At 42.3% G+C, this 15,112-nt stretch overlaps 1 protein-coding gene across 1 annotated transcript in view; it reads right to left on the bottom strand.

The window, feature by feature from the left end:
* LOC138960389 (prosaposin-like) overlaps positions 1-14,340 on the bottom strand; it is a 33,473-nt gene extending 19,133 nt beyond the window's left edge. The window contains exons 1-7 of the mRNA XM_070332289.1: positions 14,189-14,340; positions 10,921-11,066; positions 7,487-7,543; positions 5,773-5,835; positions 4,054-4,113; positions 1,914-1,985; positions 915-986 (exon numbers count right to left, since the gene is read on the bottom strand). Of these exons, the coding sequence (XP_070188390.1) occupies positions 915-986; positions 1,914-1,985; positions 4,054-4,113; positions 5,773-5,835; positions 7,487-7,543; positions 10,921-11,066; positions 14,189-14,225 (507 nt within the window). The 5' untranslated portion in view covers positions 14,226-14,340. The remainder of the gene's footprint in view (positions 1-914; positions 987-1,913; positions 1,986-4,053; positions 4,114-5,772; positions 5,836-7,486; positions 7,544-10,920; positions 11,067-14,188) is intronic.
* Between the last annotated feature and the right edge of the window lie 772 nt (positions 14,341-15,112).

The following is a 15,112-nucleotide window of genomic DNA, read 5'->3' on the forward strand; positions in this document are numbered from 1 at the left end:
TCTATCAGCCCAATGCATGTGGGACTCCAACAAGCTTAACTACACATGTCTCTATCAGCCCAATGCATGGGGGACTCCAACAAGCTCAACTACACATGTCTCAATCAGCCCAATGCATGTGGGACTCCAACAAGCTCACGTACACATGTCTCAATCAGCCCAATGCATGTGGGACTCCAACAAGCTCACGTACACATGTCTCTATCAGCCCAATGCATGTGGGACTCCAACAAGCTCACGTACACATGTCTCAATCAGCCCAAAGCATGTGGGACTCCAACAAGCTCACGTACACATGTCTCAATCAGCCCAATGCATGTGGGACTCCAACAAGCTCACGTACACATGTCTCAATCAGCCCAATGCATGTGGGACTCCAACAAGCTCACGTACACATGTCTCTATCAGCCCAATGCATGTGGGACTCCAACAAGCTCACGTACAGTGCAACCCCCCCTTTTAAGACCCCCATTTCAAGACTCCCTCCTTTTTAAGACCTTGTTTTCTCAGACTTTCTGTTCATAACCTCTGTAAAATTACCCCCATTTTAAGACTCCCTCCTTTTTAAGACCTGATTGTCTGACTTTTTGAGGTCTTAAAAGGGGGGTTCCACTGTACCACACATCAAATTTCAAGAAGCAAGCCTGACAAGCCTGACAAGCCTGACAAAAGTCAGAAATGTAAAAGAAGCCCAACATGTCAGATTTTCAACGACAACCAAAAAGCAATTTAACTCAGACGTTTCAAAGCAATCTTCAGCACACGATCCAACAGAACAGCATGTACCTATGTACGGTGAGCATTACAACGTCCAAACAGAGCAACCCACAAACAGCCAATTCTCTATCAAAACCCCCGCTTCATGCACTTTCACAGACCTTTAGAAATAACACGGAAGAAACAGCATCACTTACCTCGGAGTTGTTGAAGATCTCACGAATATCACCAAAGAAGTTGGTACAGTCAGTGCAGTAGTCCTTAGAAACCTAAAACAACACAACAATAAAAATTAACTACCTAAACCCAAAAGTGCCAGCAGAATTCTGTAAAGAAAATTAGGGTAAGAGACATAAAGCGAACTGTCGCTGCAAAAGACAACAAACATGATTGAGAGAATCAGACATAAACCGAACTGTCGCTGCAAAAACCAACAAACATGATTGAGAGAATCAGACATAAAGCGAACTGTCACTGCAAAAACCAACAAACATGATTGAGAGAATCAGACATAAACCGAACTGTCGCTGCAAAAACCAACAAACATGATTGAGAGAATCAGACATAAACCGAACTGTCACTGCAAAAAACAACAAACATGATTGAGAGAATCAGACATAAACCGAACTGTCGCTGCAAAAAACAACAAACATGATTGAGAGAATCAGACATAAACCGAACTGTCACTGCAAAAAACAACAAACATGATTGAGAGAATGAGACATAAGGAAGTACTGTAATGGAAATAAATGTACGTCCATTCAAACAATACTCAATAATCTAATTATGACAAAGTAATACAAAGGCAACTATAATCAGGAGAAAAAAACGTTTACAAACCCAACCCCCCCCCCCCCCCCCCCCCCCCCCAAAAAAAAAAGATGTAAACATGAAATAACATGAAAAGCAGCCAGCGTGTACCATTTCTTGCATCATTCCGAACAAATGACAAATACTGATAAAGAAAGAAACTTTGGCAATAAAGAAAACTACCATGTCACTTTTTTGTCATCTGTTTCAATGTCCAGCAAATTTCTTTGTTTGCCATTCCATTGAGATAATCCATTGAGATAATTTGCCCAAAATACAAGTTTTCATCACAGTGTCACTGAACAAAACTTAATGATCTCAATATAGAGTGTTCATCGCACAAATGTGTGGACCATACATACAGTATCAAGATCTCTCATCCTCACCTCCACAGGGTGTGACACAGCGTCCTCATAGGCACCACACAGTCCAAGGGCAGATGCGATTCGGGCAGAAGGCTGAAAATAATAATTTATCAAATATTGTTATCCGCATTAGAGTTGAAATGGTATGGTCACATAACAAGAACAGATGGGCTCTCAGAGACCATCTTCCATGGAACGATGCGGTGGGCTCTCAGAGACCATCTTCCATGGAACGATGCGGTGGGCTCTGAGACCATCCTCCATGGAACGATGCGGTGGGCTCTCAGAGACCATCTTCCATGGAACGATGCGGTGGGCTCTCAGAGACCATCTTCCATGGAACGATGCGGTGGGCTCTCAGAGACCATCTTCCATGGAACGATGCGGTGGGCTCCCAGAGACCATCCTCCATGGAACGATGCGGTGGGCTCTCAGAGACCATCCTCCATGGAACGATGCGGTGGGCTCTCAGAGACCATCCTCCATGGAACGATGCGGTGGGCTCTCAGAGACCATCCTAGATGGAACGATGCGGTGGGCTCTCAGAGACCATCTTCCATGGAACGATGCGGTGGGCTCTCAGAGACCATCTTCCATGGAACGATGCGGTGGGCTCTCAGAGACCATCTTCCATGGAACGATGCGGTGGGCTCTCAGAGACCATCTTCCATGGAACGATGCGGTGGGCTCTCAGAGACCATCTTCCATGGAACGATGCGGTGGGCTCTCAGAGACCATCTTCCATGGAACGATGCGGTGGGCTCTCAGAGACCATCTTCCATGGAACGATGCGGTGGGCTCTCAGAGACCATCTTCCATGGAACGATGCGGTGGGCTCTCAGAGACCATCTTCCATGGAACGATGCGGTGGGCTCTCAGAGACCATCTTCCATGGAACGATGCGGTGGGCTCTCAGAGACCATCTTCCATGGAACGATGCGGTGGGCTCTCAGAGACCATCTTCCATGGAACGATGCTGTGGGCTCTCAGAGACCATCTTCCATGGAACGATGCGGTGGGCTCTCAGAGACCATCTTCCATGGAACGATGCGGTGGGCTCTCAGAGACCATCTTCCATGGAACGATGCGGTGGGCTCTCAGAGACCATCTTCCATGGAACGATGCGGTGGGCTCTCAGAGACCATCTTCCATGGAACGATGCGGTGGGCTCTCAGAGACCATCTTCCATGGAACGATGCGGTGGGCTCTCAAAGACCATCTTCCATGGAACGATGCGGTGGGCTCTCAGAGACCATCTACCATGGAACGATGCGGTGGGCTCTCAGAGACCATCTTCCATGGAACGATGCGGTGGGCTCTCAGAGACCATCTTCCATGGAACAATGCGGTGGGCTCTCAAAGACCATCTTCCATGGAACGATGCGGTGGGCTCTAAAAGACCATCCTCCATGGAACAATGCGGTGGGCTCTGAGACCATCCTCCATGGAACGATGCCGTGGGCTCTCAGAGACCATCTTCCATGGAACGATGCCGTGGGCTCTCAGAGACCATCCTCCATGGAACGATGCGGTGGAAGAGAATACAGGACAGACAAAGGAAAAGACGGCCCGAGTGGACCAGAAAAAACGTTGCTGCAACCAAGGTGACTGCCCACAACCAACAGAGGTGGAGACAACTTTTGCAGCACTTATCATTGCAGTGCCCCAACGACCCTGGTGGGTTACGAGACCAATAAGCTGTAAGTTAAGCATGTAAATCTGCTGTTCAACTCAGCAAAACAATAAAGTACACCAGAACCTACAACATATTAACTCTTTTGTGTTAAAACAAAATCTGCTTTACTGCATTTACTTTGATTTTGAAATAAAAACTCTTCTTGTAAATTATTACAAACAGACTTAATTTTTTTCCACGTATAATTACTGGCTTGTTTTGACTGCTTCAGGATTGTCATTTAAACTAAATTGTAAAAAACTTACAACACATACACAACTTCTAGCGTAACAGAAAATGCTGGCGTTGTCAACACTGCCTGTTGTTATCCCGACATTCCTACCTGCAAACTCGACTCAAACAAGACTGTCCTCTACCATTTTTTTCTGGTTTAAATTGTGACTGTAAGGCTTCAAAACTTGATGTTCCAAACACAACAAAATGATAACTCTTGCCTTTGCTTGGAGAAAATAACAAATAGCTTACCAAATCACTGCTCAGTAACTGGTGCACTTCTTTCTGGTCATGGGTCATTAGTTCTTTGCACTGAAACCAACAAACAATAATAATAGATTGGATATAATGGAAAAAAAAATGCAACAACATTTTTATTAAAATAGTTTTACAAAACAAAACTGTATTACCTTCAAACTCAAAACACTCAAAACTTTTAAGAATACGAAACTACATTTATTGTTAACAACTCTTTGCTTGAATTTGTGTTGATGATTTCCCACACATTCACACAACCTCCCCCTCTGATGTAAACCATGAAATATAATGCTGCCTCACACTACTGTCAACACAACCTCCCCCTCTGATGTAAACCATGAAATATAATGCTGCCTCACACTACTGTCAACACAACCTCCCCCTCTGATGTAAACCATGAAATATAATGCTGCCTCACACTACATACTGTCAACACAACCTCCCCCTCTGATGTAAACCATGAAATATAATGCTGCCTCACACTACTGTCAACACAACCTCCCCCTCTGATGTAAACCACGAAATATAATGCTGCCTCACACTACATACTGTCAACACAACCTCCCCCTCTGATGTAAACCATGAAATATAATGCTGCCTCACACTACTGTCAACACAACCTCCCCCTCTGATGTAAACCATGAAATATAATGCTGCCTCACACTACATACTGTCAACACAACCTCCCCCTCTGATGTAAACCATGAAATATAATGCTGCCTCACACTACTGTCAACACAACCTCCCCCTCTGATGTAAACCATGAAATATAATGCTGCCTCACACTACATACTGTCAACACAACCTCCCCCTCTGATGTAAACCATGAAATATAATGCTGCCTCACACTACTGTCAACACAACCTCCCCCTCTGATGTAAACCATGAAATATAATGCTGCCTCACACTACATACTGTCAACACAACCTCCCCCTCTGATGTAAACCATGAAATATAATGCTGCCTCACACTACTGTCAACACAACCTCCCCCTCTGATGTAAACCATGAAATATAATGCTGCCTCACACTACATACTGTCAACACAACCTCCCCCTCTGATGTAAACCATGAAATATAATGCTGCCTCACACTACTGTCAACACAACCTCCCCCTCTGATGTAAACCATGAAATATAATGCTGCCTCACACTACATACTGTCAACACAACCTCCCCCTCTGATGTAAACCATGAAATATAATGCTGCCTCACACTACTGTCAACACAACCTCCCCCTCTGATGTAAACCATGAAATATAATGCTGCCTCACACTACTGTCAACACAACCTCCCCCTCTGATGTAAACCATGAAATATAATGCTGCCTCACACTACTGTCAACACAACCTCCCCCTCTGATGTAAACCATGAAATATAATGCTGCCTCACACTACTGTCAACACAACCTCCCCCTCTGATGTAAACCATGAAATATAATGCTGCCTCACACTACTGTCAACACAACCTCCCCCTCTGATGTAAACCATGAAATATAATGCTGCCTCACACTACTGTCAACACAACCTCCCCCTCTGATGTAAACCATGAAATATAATGCTGCCTCACACTACTGTCAACACAATCCATAGCTATGCTCCATAAGGCAGATCTCTTCTTCTACATTTTTGTCAATGCACACATCTTCATAACCATACATGCGCAAACACAAACACACGCTTTCTCTCAAAACAGCCTGGTAACTGTTGACTCACCGTTGCTCGTTTTTCAGCTGGCATACCAGTGCAGCCCACAGCCATTTTGCCCAGCAAATCTGACTGTAATACACACAAAACACAAAGATCTGAATGAAAAAATTGCAATCAACTGTGCAACAAAAATCTCCAAAAACCTCTGCTGTAAATATAGAAGATTACAAAATAAAATGTCTTAGATAAAGTGAAACATCCTCTTCACAGCTTAACATATAGGTTCAAAGTCAGATGTCAACAAAATCCTGGGGTCAAATGTCATAACTCATAACATTTTATTGATCCAACAAAGGAAATTAAATTGGTCATCAGCACATATAGGTCATTAATTAATAATTATAAAAGAATAAGAGAAGAAAATTCATAAAACCCATGATAACAAAACAAAAAAATATCTAAAGTAATATATGTACAACTACAATACCCTTTTTACTTGCACACATGACACACCGACACACCAACACGCATGCATACATACCTACAGTCGAACTCGCTTAAGACGAATCACTGGGGATCGGAAAAAAAGTTCGTCTTAACCAAAATTCGTATTAAGAAAATTGATCGATTTTTTATTTTTTTTATTTTTTTAAGTCTTGTACATTTTATGGTGTTTCAATTTGTTTCTTTCGCAACTTTCATGCTGCTTCACGTTTAGACAATAAAGTGACATATTCAGGTACATGTTCATGTGTGTCTCATGTTGAGTGATGATTGTTGAGTTTGAGTGAGAGTGAGCACACAGATGTTTCATCCAGTTGTTACGTTTTTGGTCACACACACGCGCACACACTGACACTGTCCACATTCGCGGTGTTCCTATCATTTGTCCGGAATCACTTACCTTGGCGACGGGTAGCAAACCTTGGCCAATTTAGTTTTTGTTTTGTTTTGTTGCAACATGATGTTCAAATCCAAATCGAAAGCACTGACTGACTGATAAACTATCGCGAACCGGCGAACGCAAACGTTGAGAGTGTGGTTTCCCTTGTCCAAGGGAAACCACTCTGGCATCTATATTTTTTGGAAATGGCTTCCGTTTGATGTTTCGTTTTTGGTATTCGCGAAGGAAATAAACGTCAGTCAGTCATTCATGTTCAGTGTCTGAGCTATCAATCACTTTGATTCTAAATTTGAAATTGTTTTGTGAGTACAGTGTAATCAGTTTAACTTTATTCAGTGATCGGTTGAGCAATGGTTCAAGCAGTCGACGCAAGGGAAGACTTTGACACACGTGTATTCAAACTTCTCAAATTCCCATGATATGTCGATCTCGGGACGAGTTTAAAGATTTCGTCATAAGCGTGAGTAAATTACAGACATTATGCATGCTTGGGAATCCAAAAAGTGCTCGTTATAAGCGTAAATTCGTTATAAAGAATTCGTTTTAAGCATTTTTTTTAAGCATGAAGAAAGAGGTATTCAGTTGGGAACTTAAAACTAATTCGTTATAAGTCAAAATTCGTAACTAGCGTGTTCGTTTTAAGTGGGTTCGACTGTACATACATACATACATACATACATACATACATTCCATGTCACACAAACAAGGTAAAGATTATCGCAGCTGTAAAGCTGTGTAACTATAATTATCGGTGTCTATATCATCTCACAAACACATCAGTTGCAGAAGCAAGACAAACAAACAAAAAAACACCACCAACAGCAACAAACGCATCAATATATAGAACTGTCAAGAAGGAAGGAGGCGTGTACTCACATCACTTGACTTGCGGACCACATCAAGAACCTGGATCACATCAAAGCAAGTCTCGGTCTGCAAAATGAGAACATTCACATGCTGACAACAGGGAGTCATCATCACAATACCAATGGCAACTGGCCATGTAACAACTTTATTGTTATTTCTATCCATGTCAATCAACTTCTTCTTCATCTTCTTCAGCGTATGATGATGGTTGTATCTAAATTCGTTGGCTGTTGATGTCGATAAAGTGGGCTGTCAGTCTGAGGTCCATGTCAATCAACAACATGCTTTACCATTTCAGTTTGTCTTCAAAATCACCTTGTCAATTTAATCAGTCGTAATATATTGTGCAACACATTATTCTAAAGTGCATATGATGTAACTTGAGTTCAAACCAGGTATCACACAACAAGCCATGTAGTATTCTGTTTATCCTACAGACTGTCCTTTTGCACCATCTACTGTACCTCAAGCTTAGTGTGACCGCTCTGCTGCTTTGCATCAACCTACTTTCAAACTTCAATCAATTTGGCAATTATGCGTCTGCATTGACACCCAAACTAAAAGTACTCCGAAGTAGTTCACCTTTGTTAACATTATGACAGTTTAATTTGAACACTGAATCATTTCTTTTTCTTCGTTCATGTGACGAAACTCCCATGGTTTTTTTGTGTATGACAGTTTTTACAGTGATCGCGCTAGGTATTTTTCAAACCGGTATGACGTCATGAGCTGGCTACAAGGCTCTCACGAAAATCGGTAAGCTTGCCAAGGCAACCAGTAAAAGACAAACAATGACTTACAATACATTAAATCAATGTCAGTGATATGCGGACGTTTTTTCTCCCCCCCCCCCCCCCCTCAAAGCAACTGTCGCACAACTTGACAGTGACACATCAGCAGCCGCTGTGTGTGTGTGAGAGAGAGAGAGAGAGAGAGAGAGAGAGAGAGAGAGAGAGAGAGAGAGAGAGAGAGAGAGAGAGAGACTTCCGAAATAAAATAGGAAAGCAAATAGTAATCACGCCACTGAAAGACTTACTCACTAGTTACTTACTGTTACAGTTTCACTTTCGCCTAGTCTTTGTTGTCAAAAAGTTTTCACGCGCAGAGCCAACAGCATTTCTATGACTTAGCGATTTTGAATGGTCTTCGAGAGATGAATGTTGAAAATTTCGACAACCTCTTGTGTAACCATTTTTTGGACGTGTTGTTTTTTTTGCAGTCTTCACAAAACATGAGAAAGTTCTCCCCCTCCCCCTCTGTCCGCAACCACAGAAACTCTTTGCACCATTTTTCCTGAAATCGTTTGACAGTCAGTGGAAGATGCCGATGTTGGTTTCTTTGCCGCCGCTTGAGACTCGGGCTCTGCAGATGTACTAGGCCGTGAAGTACTTTCACTTTCAGTTCCTTCATTCAAAGGCCTTTTCTCACCTCTTGGGGGTAGAAAAGACAGTAAAGATCGTTGCTTCTTCATCGCAATCGACTCGCCTCACAATAATCAACTGTATGTAGACAAAGATCTAAGCTGGTGTGAGTACGTGATTTCCCGGTATGATGCTATGTCGGCTATAGTTAGACGCCGTCCCTTATATCATAAACTGAAAGATTTTACGATGGACCGGGAACCGAAAGAAATGGCGCGAAAAGTATGATGTCTGATTTTTGACGTCATGTTTGACACCTTGACATCAAGTGTCATCAATGGAGACATAATCGCAACATTGTAGCGCTGTCACAACAAGCCATCCAAATCTCTCTCTCTCTCTCTCTCTCTCTCTCTCTCTCTCTCTCTCTCTCCCTCGTACGATTTTTGTAATTACTACTTTTTTTTTTACCTGTCAAACTAAATAACAATCGGTACGTCTGACCGACATCCACTATTTTTTCCGGTATTGGCGAATCTTAACCGGTAAAATACCGGAAATTACCGGTTAACGCGATCCCTGTTTTACCCGGCCATTTAGGCTGCCATGCGCGGTCAGTTTCGAGGAAAAGAGGGAAGCCTTTGCCACAGACACAAACAGAGAAGAAAGATAAAAAAAAACACCAACGTATTATTAATGTTAATCCGTCTAGCCCGTGAAAAAAGTACCTGCCAGGCAGTGTATGTGTCAGGATTATAGTGTGACACCCTGATCTCAGTTACATGCATGGTATAAAACACAAGTGTGAAGAAATGGTTTAGTTATCAAATGGGCGGTTTCTCTCATGTATGTAGGATAAAAATAATAATTTCATAACCATACTACTGTGAGACGGAGGAGATACATGTTTGGAAAGCATGAAGGGAATCATCCGTGCACAGCCTCATCTGCCTAAATAACATTATGCAGAACATTGTAAACAACAGAAATAGCACACAAAAAGACGTAACTTTGGTCAGACAATAACTTCTTTTTTTTAAGGCTGCAGGGGCTTCTTTTGTGAAGAGGCTTGACACAAACATTGAAACAAAGGCGATGAGAAGAACTACTTCATCCCCTCTAACAGTTTTGCTGCTTACAGTTCAACACAAAGATGACTTCTGAAGCTGTCCAGGAGTCCATTCAAGGGTGTTTTCAAGCTCTTTTAATCAATTTGTTTGTTCAAAAGCTAAGGCAAGTACTTAAAACTTCAATTTTGCATAATCACATCTGCCAGGAAGATTTTGTTTTAATTTTTTTTTTAATTGGTCGTTATTTTCCTTGTACTTGTAGCGGTGGCCTTGAACTGGAATACCTGCCTCTACAGACTAATATATGCATGAACAGAAGCATTGACTTCAGCAAAACAATATTTATTAACAATGGTTACATCCACAGAACAACCGGAAGTAAATTTCACAAGGAAGTATTTCCACTTCAGTTTTGATTTTCAGTTCAGTTGTAATTGTATTGTAACTGCTTGGTTTTTCCATGTGGTGACTAATCATTTCTGATAAAATACCCTCCTCCTCTTTTCTCATTTTATCCTTCTGCACAACACTTGTTTTGGACAGCTTGTGTAAATGAACATTTTCCTGCTTACCTTTCCCTTCCTGGTCATAGATCATTTCCTGCTTACCTCCCTTCTTGGTCATAGATCATTTCTGATAAAATACACTCGACTCCCAATCTCATTGTAATTTGTATCCTTCTGCGTTATACTGTTAGTTTTCTTTGCTGCAGCTTGTGTAAATAGAAGTTTTTCAGCTCAACTGTTTTCAGAGCTGTATAAAATAACCATCAATCATTCACAGGGTTGAATACTAACAAACTCGTAACAGCAGCTTAGAATCAGATCGTATAGATTCTTCTTCTTCTGCGTTTATTATGGGCTGAAACTCCCACGTACACTTGCGTTTTTTTGAACGGGTGGGATTTTACGTGTATGACCGTTTTTACCCTGCCATACATAGGCAGCCATACGCTGCTTTTCGAGGGAGAGATCATATAGATAATCTAAAAACTAACTAAAATAATGCTCACAGATCCAGTCATGGCAGAGTCCTGATTTTTCCAGACAGTGGTGATGCAGTGCTGCAGAGCGTTGCACTCCTTGGCATGGTGAATGTGGCTGCACCAGTAGGATGGGCCGTAGGTACACTTCTTGCTGCCCAGCAAGGCACACTGGCCTACAAATTAAACACACAAGGTTCTTGTTGAATGAAACATCCTGGCTGTAGCATGGGCATTTGAAAGAATGCGGCTACCTGTAAAAAGCAAATCATCAACTACAAATAGTACAATGGTACCTGCGATGCGAGACCCCTCAAATATAGATTCTCATAATTATGAGAGGATATCTCCCACTAAAGGACATCAGTTGTTGTCCCTTGTCTAAGAGCTTGCCAAAACACAGCAGTCATAGAAGGATACCTGTACAGTGGTACCTGCCATGTGTGTCCCCTCTGATGAGCGGACACCTCCCTTAAAAGGACACATTCTGAGGTCCCTTTGTCTATTATCTCTACCAAAGTATACCTGTCATGACAGGCCACCTGCAATGTAGGGACACTTTTTGTTGGGCCCAAGGGCGTCCTTTCATCACAGGTATCTCTGTAGTGTAATGTGGAGAGAGAGAGAGAGAGAGAGAGAGAGAGAGAGAGAGAGAGAGAGAGAGAATTTGTTCATGCTTGCGACATGCATGTGTTGTGTGTCTCTGTGTTCGAGTGTGTCACTGTGTGTGTGCATTTTACAGTTAAAAGACTTTTTGGCTGGTCCCACGGGAGTCCTCTTACCAGTATCAGACAGAGGATGCAGTTTTTGACTATTAAAATGTGACAAGTACTGCCTCGCCATAAGCTCTCCTACTTAATCAAGTTAATGCAGGTGTGAAATTACTAACAGTTAAACATTTTCATTTCTAGCAAATTCTCTCAATGTCAATATAAGTTTACAATATATTTAACAATCACAAAATCTCAGTTTTACTCCATCAGTTTTCAAATATAGAGCATAAAAAATTTGCCCAGGTAACTCCTTAATGATCATGTCCATCCGTTGAACAGCCGCACTCACTGTATCGTTGAACGGCCACACTCACTGTATCAATCATTCTGCCTCGTTGGGGATTTGTTCTGTTCTGATATGTTTTTACACTTGAATTGAAATAACAAAACTCAAAGTAAGCTCATCCATTCCATGACCTGGCAAAAACAGGAACATCATTTGAGCCACAGACCTGGGGCCAGTTTCACAGGATCGCAGTCATCACACTAACACAGTGATGTACATTTTAGTCGGTCTCCGGTCTCTGACCGATCCAATTTCCCCAGGACCTATAGCTTTAACCCCAGCAGGACACAGGTCCGATTAACCTACAGAAGAAGTGGTCAAGGGTCCGATCGTTTTTGACAATGAAGCGGACATGCGGACTGTTCAATTTTCAAGAGGAAAGCTTGTTTCGGTTTTGCCAAGCGAAAGTAAACACTGCATGAGGAAAGCTGGTTTCGGTTTTGCCAAGCGAAAGTATGCACTGCGTGTGACCAGTTTGTTGAGTGAACGAGGCACCATATGGGATCTGATTCTTTGAATTAATTTATCCTCAAGTTGGATCAAGAAGAAAAAAAGAAAACCGAACCCATATGGTGCCTCGAGTGCATTCATTGGCTCAGCAATAAATCGTTTAAACCAATGGGAACCACCCGTGCATGTTCACACATGCACAAAGCATTACTTTTCGTCACAATATCCGGTAAAACCGTTGTGCATTCGAACGAAAATAAAACGAAAGAGAAACGACATGGGTCCGAAAAAAAAGCTCAAAGCAGATCAAAAATCAGCAGACATTGATGTCCATGCTGCGTTCGCCAGCCACTGTGGCTTCAGCTGAACCAACAACAACGTCAACCGAGAACGAACTCGTCGAAGTGGAGAGTGATGGTGAAAGTGCAACTGCAAGTAGGCCTACGTCGACGAGCACGAGAGAGACAACCCAAGTCAAAGAATTGAAAGACATTGTCGACAGATGGGCAGTGGAAAAAAACCGACAACTGTTCAAATAACTTTGAAATGTGATTCAATCCTTTGAGTATCTAGTCATGACAGTCGCGGAAGGTGGAAGAATTTAAACTGAAAAATCTTTTTAAATGCGGTTTTACGAGTCGTGTTTTTGTCCTATTGAAATTGCAATCTCAGGACACTGTGTCCTATTGATTTTCAGTCTTCAGGACAATTGTCCTAAAGGCTGCTAGAAAAATGTACATCACTGCTAACAGTCGAATATTTTGTCACCTGACTGTCATAGCTTGCAGGGCCACCGTAAAGTGTTTATCATGGGTGAATCACTGTCACCCGCAGTCGACAGACTGTACAGTGGTCCGACTGGCCAAGTCGAGGGCTAACTTGACCAACATTACCACTTCCGCTTGGTCACTCGCACATGAAAATTGTCGATCTTGAAGACGAGGTTAGTCGCGGCCGCTCAGAGTCAGACTAACTATGACAGAGACTTCTTGTAATTCCTTCGCGTGAGGTCGAACACTCACACGCCATACCACTAACTGGTCTTATACTATAGATTTCTGCATGCGTCCCAATGGATAGATTTCAAAGAACCATCACCGCGTATTGCTTCAGAATCCAAACATTATGTGAGCCCGGTGTTGGGGGAGAGCAACATTGAAATCGGGCAACTCGCCGGTAACTAAGCCAAAGTTTTGGATTCTGCCCGCGTTACCCATGCAGATGCAGATACAGATGCAAAGACATACAGTCGGCCAACTGGCATGTTCTTTGTGAAACCCCATTTTGATGGATTACTGTATTTCACTCCTTCAACTGCAGTCGGTGGACTGTTTCTGGCATGTGAAACTGAAAGTACTGAAACGTAGTGGCCCCCTGATGGACAACATTGTAAAGCGAATTATTTGGTCTTGATCTTGATCTTGATATTATTACGCCAACAGGTCCCAAACTTGGGAATATTCGTTGGCGGATGAATTAGGGAGAGCACATGGTGTTTTAATCAGCGGTTGGCAGTTTTCCTCTGAATTCGTTGACCGTTGACGAATGGATCGTGGTGTCATCAAGATACCAGACAACAGTGTTCATGAAGTGCGATTTACAGTCACATGATTGAATTAGACTTTGAGGATGAGTGTTGCTCCGACCTTTGCCAAAGGGTTTGGTTTACTGAATTTCCGCTTTGTTCAAATTGTTGATGATAGTTCAACTCGTTTGGTCGGTTTACTACTTTACGGTAGTGTTCTCTTCTTATCAAAATACATAACAACATTAATTCAAGCATACTTACCAATCGCGGCAAAAGCGAACAAAAGCAGGATCTTCATGGTAAACTTATGTCAATTCTAATATCTGGCGATCAACTCTCTGGTCAGGACTTCCCTGTGTTGTTCTGTCATGTGAGGTACAGTAATGCTTTATCATGTGACAAGCGGAAATAAAGGCTTCACAGTAATTTGATTGGCTCAAACTGTTAGTGAGGCACAATCAGGGATGAAATGTTGATTTTAAAGGAACACGGCAGACTCTCTCTCTCTGTCTCTCTCTGTCTCTCTCTCTGAGTATATTTAAGAAAGAGAGAGAGACGGAGAGAGAGAGAGAGAGACTCGAGAGAGAGAGAGACAGAGACAGAGACAAAGACTGAGAGCCTGCCAGACTGACAGATATACTGAGAGACCATAGACCAAATGAGGAGAAAGACTCGAGACAGAAAGCAACACAAACTATGATTAAAGCCTGCAACGAAGACTCGGAGACTTTTAATGTTGAGATTACCATCTTTTTCATACAGAAGATTAATTATGGGGCGACCTAATCGAGTCCAGCTTCATAAAATGTTAAACGGATTGGATGGGGTAACAAACAAGAAATGCGACTGATAAACTCTTCAGGTAAAGTCAGTTTGAAAAACTAACAGTATATGAACTTGAGCCACACATTTTAACCGGTGCTATGCAAATGAAGCAAAGAAACCAACGATGGGACGTTTACATGCCGCGAGGCCTATTTCAGATGTCCTTCACATCTGTATTCATTATAATTATGCATCAATTTCGAGATCAACTGGGTGATATAGTTCCCGATCCTGACCGGGGCGCCGTTGTCACGATTTCATCTTTCGCCTGTGTACATATTTCCCCCTCGATATATACTCAAGACTGAAATGTTGTTTCCTGGTCAAATTAAGAAGTGAAATTATTTATGAACGAAAAGC

This window comes from Littorina saxatilis, linkage group LG2 (assembly GCF_037325665.1).
Source record: "Littorina saxatilis isolate snail1 linkage group LG2, US_GU_Lsax_2.0, whole genome shotgun sequence".
Lineage (NCBI taxonomy): Eukaryota > Metazoa > Mollusca > Gastropoda > Littorinimorpha > Littorinidae > Littorina > Littorina saxatilis.